This window comes from Apteryx mantelli, chromosome 31 (genome assembly GCF_036417845.1).
Source record: "Apteryx mantelli isolate bAptMan1 chromosome 31, bAptMan1.hap1, whole genome shotgun sequence".
NCBI lineage: Eukaryota > Metazoa > Chordata > Aves > Apterygiformes > Apterygidae > Apteryx > Apteryx mantelli.
Genome location: NC_090008.1, coordinates 2,537,079 through 2,548,066, shown reverse-complemented (window position 1 = coordinate 2,548,066; position 10,988 = coordinate 2,537,079). Strand labels below are relative to the sequence as shown.

The following is a 10,988-nucleotide window of genomic DNA, read 5'->3' as shown; positions in this document are numbered from 1 at the left end:
GCGTGAGAACCAGCGCGAGCGATTACGTTTAAAAAAAAAAAAACACAATGACGTAAAAACGAGTGTGAACTCGCCCGAGAGGGACGCCGTGTCCCCGAGCCGGCGCGGGGGGGACAAGCTGGCCGAGGGCACGCGGCGGCCGCCCGTCCCGTCCCCGTTTGCTCCGGCTGCAATACGTGGTTTTTGCGCTGGTTACGGGTCGAGGTGACCCGGCCCTTTCTTCCTCTTCCTCCTCCTCCTCGGCACCCCCCCACTCTCACCCCGTGATGGGGCTGTGGGGTGTGCGTGGGGCCGGGGTGTGCGTGTTGGGTGTGCGTATGGGGCTGGCGGGTGTGTGTTGGCTGTGGGGGGGGGGCCGTGGGAGTGCAGCGGGGGGGGGTATGTGGGGTGTATAGAGGGTGTGCGGGACTGGGGCAGTGGGGTTTAGGGGGTGTGGGGGGTGTATGGGGGGTGTATGGGGTGTACGTGGGGTGTGTGGGGGCAGCACGTGGGGTGTGCGGGGGCAGCACGGGGGCCGTGTTCCCCCCCCCCCAGCCGCCAGGGCTGAGCCTGGCCAGCAGCCGCCTGGACTCAGCGCTGAGGAATTTGGGGGGGCCGGAGGGGGAGCTTGTTTCTTTTATTTTTTTTTCCTTTTCTGCTCCAAAATCCCTCCGCGAAGGCGGCGGGGGGGGGCTGCCACCAGCCCTCCTCCGGGCCCTCATACCCTGTGCCGGGACCGATCCGAAATCCCCAATCTCCCCCCCGGAGCCTCCTGCCCCCTCCCCCCCCCACGCTGGATCCGCTGCAGAGGCCTCTTTCCTTCCGGGGCCCCGCAGGTCGGGTGCCGTCACGAGGGCCGGGCCGGGACACGGTGTTCCAGCCTCGTGCCAAGTATGTGCCGGGCTGGTGTTTGTGCGCGTGCTTCACCGCTTGGCACTGCCGGAGCAAGCTGTGCCGAGCGCTGACCCCGCTGCCAAGAATCCGCTTCCCGACGAGGCCTGGGAGACGCACCTCGGCGCTGGCGTTTCTTCCCGCCGGGCCCCAGAATAAGCCCGGAGGTGCCGGCTCACGTTGTCGCCCCGCTTTGGGGAGAAAAGTCCTTTCCCAAGGGGGTTCACGGGAGCAGGAGCCTCCGAAAGTGCCGGGTGCCGATGGGTCTGTCGCGTTGGCACCTCTCCGGGTGCTTGCGCCTTTTCGCAGCTTCCCTGGGGCGGAAATGGGCCCACGCGAGGGGCTTTGCAGGGCAAGGCTGGTGTTTTTTCCACATATCTGGTGTTTTCTTCCCCACAGTCGATGTTTTCTCCCCCAAATCTTATCCCAACACACCGGGTTTGCCTGTCCCAGAAGCTCGGCCATCGAGCGAGCAGGTTCCCGCGAGTGCCCAGCAGTCACTTCGTGCCTCTCCGGGCTCGCGTTTGGCACCGGAGTTAAAAAAACGGAGCTTTTAACCTCATGGCAAGGGTGGCGTGGGAATCCCTGCGGGTGTGAACGTCCGACGTATCGCTGTCGTCACGTCGCGGTGACGTCGCGATGCCTCAGCCGGAGCTGACGTCACGTCCCCAGGTGGGAGCCGGGGCTCGGCCACTGCGATTACTTCAGTGGCCTTTGGACGGAGCCGCATTCCTGGCGTCACTGGCTGGGCCGCGGCCCCTCTCCCCCGCACCACCAGGACTTTTCTGGTGATCCCGGCCTTTCCCAGCGGCCGGTGCGGAGCAGAGAGCATCCTCCAAGTCCAGGCTGCCAGGGCCACGGCGAGAAACTGCGCCGAGGGGTTTCGCTTCGGCGGACAAAGAGGCATTGTGGAAACTTCCTTCCCCCGGTGCTCCCGGCCCCTCCATGCCGGAGGCGGTTGCTCTGCGGGTGTCGGAGCGGAGCGGAGACGTGACGGTTTTGCCACGTTTTCCTGCCGTTTGGTGTTTGATCCGTTCCCGGCAGGGAGGGGAAGGGCAGAGCGGCTCTTTTCACGGTTGCAAGCAGCCCTCCGCGTCCCTAAAAACGTCTCCTCTCGGAGCGCCTCTATCTTCCCATCTCCCCGTGGCTTTTCCCACGTGCTCCCACGTCCTTTGGGGGGTTTTAGGGTTCAGCCAGCCCCGGTGGGTGACGGAGCGGCCTCTTCCCCGCGTCGGGGAGAGCGGGCGCGATTTTGCGCCAGCCACGTGTGGGGAGGGAGCGAAGGGCGGCAGGGCGAAGTGCAGGAGGCCTGGCCTCCGCTGGGGATCGCCGTGTGGATCCCTGGAAAGTCCGCAGAGATGGGAAACCGCAAGGGCCGTTGGCAGGGGGATCCCAAAGAGAAACCCCCCCCGCTGCAGCCGGCGTGCGGCTCTGCTCACTAGCAGGATGCTCGGCTCGAAGGCAGCCGGATTTGGGATGCGTCGAGGTTAGGGAGCAGGGCGCGAAGCACAGCAGGGGCAGACCAGAATGAGACGGCGCTGCGAATCCCCCAAAACGAGCCAAACCATATCCCAGCGGGTCGGTGCCTCCCGCTTTTCCCCGGAATGGTGTTTCCCCACGTCTACGTGATGCCGCTCGCCAGGCCGCTCGCTCCGGAGCCGATCGGCTCATTCCGGGTGCACCGGGGCCGGCTCTTTCATGACCTGGAGCGCGGCCAAGGGCCAGGCGGCGCTGACCCACTTTGAGACGTGAAGCCGCAGCTTGCGGCGCCCGCGGATGCCAGCGGATGCGAGTAACAGGGGAACTGCGAGGCAACCCGGCGCTAACTGGAAGAGATGGGGCAGTTCCCCATAAACATCCGGACAAACAAGCCAAAACCACAGGGGGGGTTAACCGAGACGACGACGACGCGGGTGACGTACCGAGCGGGTGTTAAGGTGACACGGCGCGCTCCGTTTCCAAGCAAACCAGCAGGGCACCGGCCCCTGGCTGTCGAGAAACCGCAGCGCTCGCGAGCCCCCGCGGCTGCAAGAGGGTTCTGGTTTCCCCGCGCGCCGGTGACTCAGCCGAGTGGAAAGTCACAGCCTCGCCTGGAGCCGCCGCCAGCTGTGAAAAAACAGAAGGAAAAAGGGGGTTGAGGGGAAGAGGAATGTGCCCCCCCCACCCCCCGTCGCTCTGACGCTCACGCGGGCCACGAGCGCTACGTGGCCCAGGCTGGGGGGATCATGGTGGGGCCTGGCAGTCCTGGGGGGCCACAACGGGGCCCAGCCGTGCTGGGAAGGAGGGGGGTCCTGGCATTGCTGAGGGGGCCATGGCAGTGCTACGGGGACCCATCGCTTCTGGGGGGGCCCAGGCCTTGCTGGGGGGGGACATAGCAGTGCTAAGGGGACCCATCACTGCTGGGGGGTCCTGGCATTGCTGGGGGGGCCATGGCAGTGCTAAGGGGACCCATCACTGCTGGGGGGTCCTGGCATTGCTGGGGGGGCCATGGCAGTGCTAAGGGGACCCATCACTGCTGGGGGGGCCCAGGCCTTGCTGGGGGGGGGCATAGCAGTGCTAAGGGGACCCATCACTTCTGGGGGGGCCCAGGCCTTGCTGGGGGGCCATGGCAGTGCTAAGGGGACCCATCGCTGCTGGGGGGGCCCAGGCCTTGCTGGGGGGGGCATAGCAGTGCTAAGGGGACCCATCACTTCTGGGGGGGCCCAGGCCTTGCTGGGGGGGGCATAGCAGTGCTAAGGGGACCCATCACTGCTGGGGGGGCCCAGGCCTTGCTGGGGGGGGGGGGCCATGGCGGTGCTGAGGGGACCCATCACTTCTGGGGGGGCCCAGGCCTTGCTGGGGGGGGGCATAGCAGTGCTAAGGGGACCCATCGCTGCTTGGGGGGGGGGCCCAGGCCTTGCTGGGGGGGGGCATAGCAGTGCTAAGGGGACCCATCGCTTCTGGGGGGCCCAGGCCTTGCTGGGGGGGCCATGGTGTTGCTCAGGGTACCCATCACTGCAGGGGGGGGAGGCCAGGCCTTGCTGGGGGGGCCATGGCGGTGCTAAGGGGACCCATCACTGCTGGGGGGGGGGGGGGCCCAGGCCTTGCTGGGGGGCCATGGCAGTGCTAAGGGGATCCATCGCTGCTGGGGGGGCCCAGGCCTTGCTGGGGGGCCATGGCAGTGCTAAGGGGATCCATCACTTCTGGGGGGGCCCAGGCCTTGCTGGGGGGGGGGGGGGGCCATGGCGGTGCTGAGGGGACCCATCACTGCTGGGGGGGCCCAGGCCTTGCTGGGGGGGGGGGGGCCATGGCGGTGCTGAGGGGACCCATCGCTGCTGGGGGGGCCCAGGCCTTGCTGGGGGGCCATGGCAGTGCTAAGGGGACCCATCGCTGCTGGGGGGGCCCAGGCCTTGCTGGGGGGGGGCATAGCAGTCCTAAGGGGATCCACCACTTCTGGGGGGGCCCAGGCCTTGCTGGGGGGGGCATAGCAGTGCTAAAGGGACCCATCGCTGCTGGGGGGGCCCAGGCCTTGCTGGGGGGGGCATAGCAGTGCTAAGGAGACCCATCGCTGCTGGGGGGGCCCAGGCCTTGCTGGGGGGGGGGCCATGGCTGCTGGGGGGGGTGGGGAGGGGGCAGGGTGAGGCCCAGCAGCGCCGGGGGCCCAGCAGGACGCAACCCCGGCCCTTCCCGGTTCCGCCTCCACCCACCAGGCGACGGGCCGTGTGCATCTCCGCGGGGCCGGCCCTTTTCGGGCTGTTTTTCACCCCAAAAAAGGCCTCGGATGTGAGAATCCCACTCCCCCCTCAGGCCGGGCCGTTACATAACGGGGCCGGGCCGGAACCGGCGGCGCCGCCCCGCCCCCCGCCCCGCCCCGCCCCGCCCCTCACGTCCCGTCGGCCATATAAGCGGCGGCCGCGGCGCCGATCTTCCCCGGACGTTCGTCGCCGGTGCGCAGCTGGGCGCCATGTTCGCCGTGAAACGCAACGCCGTGATCGGCTTCAACCTGTACTGCGGCGGGGGCCCGGGGCTGGCTCCCGCTTCGCCGGGGGGCGGCGGCCCCGCGCCGGCGCCGCCATCATCATCGTCGTCGTCGTCGTCTTCCCCGGCCGCCGAGGGGGCCTGGGCCGCCAACGGCCGCGCTGAGGTACCCCGCGCGCTGATTGGCCCGGCGGGGGCCCCCCGCGCGCTGATTGGCCCCGCGCCGCGGCCGGCCTCGCTGTGGAGCCCCGAGCAGGAGCTGGACGGCTGCGAGCCCGAGGCCGAGTGGGGCGGCCCGGCGGCGGCGGCGGCGGCGGGGGGCGGCTCGCTGCCCGGCACCCCGTCCGCCTCGGAGACCGGCATCGACGAGCTGCGCCAGGACTCGCTGGAGCTCATCGGCCGCTACCTGCGGGAGGCGGCGGGCGAAGCCGAGCCCGGCGCTAAGAAGCTTTTCCCGGGGCTGCTGGGCGGCCCGGGTAGGCCCGGCGGGGCGGGCGACGGCGTCATGGAGAAGGCGCTGGAGACGCTGCGGCGGGTCGGCAACGGCGTCATGCAGAAGCACGAGCTCGCCTTCCAAGGTGGGCGCCGCCGCCGGGGCTGGGCGAGGCCGGGGGCCGGGCCCGGCCTTCCCTCCGGACACCCCCCCTCCACGGTGGGGGGGGGGGCTGGGGCCTGGCCGCCCCCTCGGGGGGGGGGGGGGGGGTTGTGGGGCTTCTGGCCCCGTCTGCCTCCCTCCGGAGGGTCCTGGGGGGGTCGGGGCCTCGTGGAGGGGTGGGCAGGGGGGTTGTGGGCCCCGGGCTTTGGCCTGAGCTTGGCTCCCCTCCTTAAGGAAGGTGCCCTGAGTGTTTGGGGACCCCCCCCAGGCTGCGGAGGGGGTGGGCAGGGGGGTTGTGGGCCCCGGGCCTTGGTCCAGGCCCGGCCCTCCTGCTGAGGCCAGGCCCTCACCCCTTTTGCAGGGGGGGTTGTGGGCCCCAGGCCTTGGTCTGGACCCTCTCCTGGTCCCTGGGTTTTCGGGGGCTGGTCCCCACCCCTCTGGGTGGGGGGGGCAGGGGGGTTGTGGGCCCTGGGTCTTGGTCTGGTCTGTTCCCCCTCCCTGTGGAGGGCTCTGGGGGGTGTTTGGGGCCTGGTCCCCACCCCTGTGGAAGGGGGACAGGGGGGTTGCGGACCCCACGCCTTTGTCTGGGCCTGGTGCGCGTGTGGGCCTGGCCTGTGTGGGGCCCTCGAGGTGGGTGGGCATTGGCTCGGCCCCATGGGCTGCAGGCAGCTGCGTGGTGGGGACTGGGGGAGGCCTGGGCCTGAGCCAGCTCTTGCAGCTGGAGTGAGGCTGCTGAGCCCCCTGCACCGTGGGGTGGCTGAGCCCCTGCCTGGATTGGTGCTGGGATGGGCTGTGGTTTGGGTCTGGAGGGAGTTAAAGCAGCTGAAGAGCGATTAAAAAATGAAACTGAACTTTGCTCGCTTGGGAGGGGGAAGAACCAGTGGTAACGTGTGCAGAGCAGATAATCTGGTTACAGATTAGCCGCAGTTCCTCCTCGTGTCCTGCTTTGATCAGTATGACCATATGCAAATAACCCCAAGTGTCCAAAGATTAGTTAGCCCAGGAGTTTTGGCTCCTGGTCCCCCTGCCTAGGAAAGGCTGTAGTTTGTTGGGGAGAAGTTCTGCTGAATAACATGGTTGGGTTATAGCTATTTTAGTGTATTACACCCACTTCTGATTAGTCTTAAAATAGCCACAGAAACTTGAACACCAGAGCCTGGCCTTGGATGAGCAGGTGTCTCTCTGCTGATGACTAGAAACTGCAGATTTGAGTGTCCTGGAAACTCAGACTGGAAGTGAGAATGGACTGTTTTGACCTGGTTTTGTGTAACACCCAAATGAACAGTTTTGGGACTAGCTTGAGTGGTGGGAGCCTTCAGGGGATGAACTCCCAGCTTCAGACCTCTTGCTGGGAATGCATTTTGCAAGTTTAGCAGCCGCAAGTACGTGTGGTCTTGAATTGAGAAGCTGCCCAGCACAAAAGGGTAGTGGCTGTATTTCCTCCTTAGCCAGCATATGGCGAAATGCCTTCCTCTTCAGAGGAGGATATTCCAGTTCTTAAATTCTTTCTCACATGCCTAATTATGCTGCTGTGAAAAATTGTGGGCTTAATTACACAAAGCTGCGTGTGCAATGTGGAAAAAGCCCTGCTTGAGAAGAGCATTCAGGTCAATGCTAATATGTGAGGCTGCTTTAAAGTTAGTTAACTTTGTGTATGCAGAAAAGGAACTGGCTTTAGGAAAGCTTCCTGTTGGTTTGAGCAATGCCTTTCGGTTTCATAAAGGCTTGTCTTGTTTGCTTATTCATGAGGGGCCACTGTAGGTCAAACTGGGGAGCCTTGTTGTTCCAGTCACTAAAAGCAGATTAATAAAATAGTGGGACATCTGCTTTGCGGTGGGTAATTGTCTTTTATCTTGGCTCAGGGTGAGCGCAGGCTTGTGCCATGCTATGAGCTGACTCTTGTGTTGTCCTTGTGACCTGGTGGGGCTTTAAAGCCTGGGTGAGACATGGAGGTGTGGTGTGTGCAAAGATGGCAGCTGTAACCGAGATGGGGAGGAAGGAACTAGAAGTGGGTTAGTGGCTGTTTTGCCTTGCAGGGGTGAGTGTATGCAGCAGAGCCCTTCAAAAAAGTGTGCAGCCACTTGCTCTTTCTCTAATAGTTTGCAGTGACTTTGTTAAGGCTTTGGGGCTTCGTGTGGAAGCTGTACCTTCTCATGGGGGACAATGTGTACTTCCTAACTGGTTCTGGAGCAGGTATTTCAGAGGATATAGTAGAAGGTAGGAAGTGCCTGTGGGTTTTCCAGTATGGTGGGACTCAAAAGGGGAACTCGCTCCAGTGTGTGCTTGTTTCTAAAATGAGTATCTCTTACAGGAATGCTGCGGAAGCTGGAAATCAAGAAGGAGGAAGACCTGCAGTCAGTGTGTGAGGTGGCAGCCCATGTTTTCAGTGATGGAGTAACAAACTGGGGCAGAGTTGTGACACTCATCTCATTTGGTGCCTTTGTTGCAAAACACCTGAAAAGCATAAACCAGGAGAAGTGCATCAGTTCATTAGCAAGGATCATCACAGATGCTCTTGTCTCATCTAAACGAGAGTGGCTGATGAGCCAAGGAGGCTGGGTGAGTCACTGCCTGTCCTGAACAGTACATTCCTTTTATAACAATTCAATATTTTCCTATTTCCGTGACCAAACTGGAGACAACCATGTGTCAGTGGAGCACAGAGGATGAGTCACGGCTCCAGTTAAAACCACTGTCTGAAGTGCCTAGCCAGAGCTGTGGCATTTCAGTAGCTCCCTGTGTTAAACTGCTTTGAGCAGGCTTGACCTAGAGACTTGCCTGCTCCCTGGCAAAGTGAGGAGGTAGCAATATTCCCAAAGTAAAGATGGGAGAGCCGGATCGTGGGTGTACTGAGCTGGGTGAAGCTGACCACAGCCACTTTGGTACTGGCTCCCCATTTCTGCCTCTGCTGGGTGGGCTCAGAGTGGACTGGCTCCTGTCACGAGCCTGTCGGAGCACGATTAGCGTTGCTGCTAGGCAGACTGTATCCGAGTCCGCTTGGAGGGGGGAGTTCCTCGCTTCAGGAAAGCGAAAAGGCTTTCATGTGCTCCTGCTGAAGAAATGTGGCTGGCAGGAAGAATGACTCTCCTTCTTTTTCCTAGGAGGGCTTTGTTGACTTCTTCCGAGTAGAGGACCTAGAAGGAAGCATCCGGAATGTACTGATGGCTTTTGCAGGAGTTGCTGGACTGGGAGCAAGCTTGGCCTACATGATACGGTGAGCCATGGCGTGCTGTAGAATGACAAAACTCTAAGCAGGCTGGCTCTGTTTGGAGCTAGTAAGCTGATCACTTCCTCCTGTGAGTACTTATGAAGCTGTGCTTGAGTGACCCAAGGAGAACATCTAGGCATCCCCTGAGCAATTCTTTCCTAAGAAAGAAGGTGTGATCCAGTCAGATTGTGGGTACCAACGAGGATTTATTGCTTTGGGAACAGAAATGAAGAATCCATGTTCTGCTTCCTTCAAGAGCATCACGAAAGAAAGCTAAAGTGGACTGCTTCAAAGTTTTATCCCTGAGGGAACAGATCTGCTTAGCAAGCCAGTGAGCACCAGCAGCTTTTGTCCTGGACTGAAGCCTCCTAGGTTTGGCATGGTGGCTGCGTGTGGAGTGGATGTTTCAGAGTTGTGATTGTAGGTTTCTGGAAATAGCGTCTTCTGCTGCCATTGTCCTGCCTAAACTTGTGGCTTTTTCTTTTTACTGGAATAGAAGCATTAAATGCCAGGTGTTCTGCAGACCTGTGGCTATTCCCAGGTGCGCTAGTGAGCAGATGTTAAACCGTTGCTGACTCTGCATACATTCCATCCTCAGTCGGGGGTAGAGCTGAGCTGAAGGTTGAGATGTGACCCACTGCCAGGACGGCGGGACCCGGAGCCTGCGGAAAGGCTCGGCCCTGCTGTCGGCTGTCTCAGTAGCCTGTGTAAATTGTCCCCTCTCTTCCAGCAGGGCTTTTTTAACCAGGTCACTGAACAGACCCGGGTTAGAGCAGTCAGACAAACAATTGCGACAGCCACCAGCACTCAGGGGTGCAAACCTCTGGGGAGGGGCGAAGGGGGAAGCAGGGAGGGGTGGGTTGGGGGTGGTAACCACAGCCAGCTGCAGCTGATCCAGGTTAGTTTGTCTGACTGATCTTGGCTACACTGATGTGACTCGCCAACACATGCAGTTTAAAAATAGGGAGTACATTTGTAAGTATGTAAAACTTTACATGGGGTGGGGAGGCTGTAAAGAGAACCTTGTAAATATCTATAAATCTGTAGAATATGTACATTTTTTACAGAGATAAAGATGCAAAAAGGGGGCTTTTGAATGTGGCGGAAATCACCTGCGGGTGTGCCATACTTCATTCCCGATGCGAAGCAGTAGCATTTTTGTGGCAAAGCCTTCTTCCTGCCTTGACTTCAAGCAAGCCTTTCTCTAATGTACTCTAGCAAAATTGCCAAGGAAGTGTAGCAAGGATCAGTGGCCTGGTGGAATTTTATTGTGCCCGTGGCTTGCTGGCAACAGTTCTTGTTTTCTGTTTGTTTTTAATCTTTTTGGTTATTCTAGCTCTTCTAGTGGGTGGGGATTGTGGAAGTTGGTATCAGTTACTTCCTTTTCTTCGCTTTATTTTGATCCTTTAAGACATGAATCAAATGAAGCTAATATTTGAATGTAAACATTCTGGAGCAGAATAAAACTGCTTGGATTGGATCTGCAGTTAGTACGAGTCCGTCAATGCCATATGCTGAGTTCAATCCTCCAGTGCCTAGTTGGAAGTGTTACTTCTAGGTGGACTTGCAGTGTTCTGCTATTTTGTGCACTCAAACTGAGGGAATCAGTTGGTTTTTATTTTATTTTTTTTTGTGGAAGCCTTCTCCTGTGAAATCAGGTCCCAGCATGACTAGAAACATACATCCTCACTGTACTTGATCTCCAGACTGAATGATGCCTAATGTAAACTCAAGTGGAGAGCTTAAAGATGGTGCTATTGTCAGGCCTGCTTGTTTTCCAAACAAGCACTTAGTTTTGTCAATAAATGTCTTTGTTCTCAATCCTCCAGTACAAAACTCACTATTTCCTGTAACTAGATGCTGATGCACTAAATGGTCCTGCTCTGCCTTGCTCGTACTTCCTCTGGTGTAGGCCTGCACGGTTAGCATGAACTGTCCTGGGGTGCTCTGTAGCCTGTTGGTTATTCAAAAGCTTGTGGGCTGTGGACAACTGCTCGAGGTGTCTTCTCTCGCCCCTCAGCGTGCTCTGATGCTGCTCCATGCTGAGAAGCTGTTCTGCTTTAAGCTGTGCCCTTGCGTGGGTGGGGAGGTCTGAGACAACTTCTGCTGATCAGTGCAGCATATGCAAACTCTCCCGAGCCGCCCTGCGAGGCGCTGCGGGTTTCTAGATACCCGCTGTGCTCTGCCACAGCTTGTCACCCCCCGGCGCTTCGGAGTCGGCGAGCCTGGCGGACCTCAGCCTGAAGCGGAGAGGAGCGGCTTCCCCGGGTTGTGCTGACAGCTCCGTGGCAAACCACGCTCCTCGCGCCTGCTGAGAGCCGCCTCGGAGGCTGCACCCAGCCCCTTCAAAGGCAGAGG

General features: G+C 60.4%; 1 protein-coding gene across 1 annotated transcript; it reads left to right on the top strand.

The window, feature by feature from the left end:
• The first annotated feature begins 4,767 nt into the window (after window positions 1–4,767).
• On the top strand, window positions 4,768–10,451 carry MCL1 (MCL1 apoptosis regulator, BCL2 family member). The gene is made up of 3 exons (XM_067313489.1): window positions 4,768–5,405; window positions 7,734–7,981; window positions 8,524–10,451. The coding sequence occupies exons 1-3, from the start codon at window positions 4,814–4,816 to the stop codon at window positions 8,638–8,640; spliced, it is 957 nt and encodes a 318-aa protein (XP_067169590.1). The 5' UTR covers window positions 4,768–4,813; the 3' UTR covers window positions 8,641–10,451.
• Window positions 10,452–10,988: the final 537 nt, after the last annotated feature.

Excerpts from the sequence above, each read along its gene's own strand:
- MCL1 (XM_067313489.1), top strand. The coding sequence starts at position 4,814 with ATGTTCGCCGTGAAACGCAACGCCGTGATCGGCTTCAACCTGTACTGC. Across the intron at positions 5,406-7,733 it reads GCACGAGCTCGCCTTCCAAG|GAATGCTGCGGAAGCTGGAA; the intron begins GTGGGCGCCGCC and ends TATCTCTTACAG. Across the intron at positions 7,982-8,523 it reads TGATGAGCCAAGGAGGCTGG|GAGGGCTTTGTTGACTTCTT; the intron begins GTGAGTCACTGC and ends TCTTTTTCCTAG.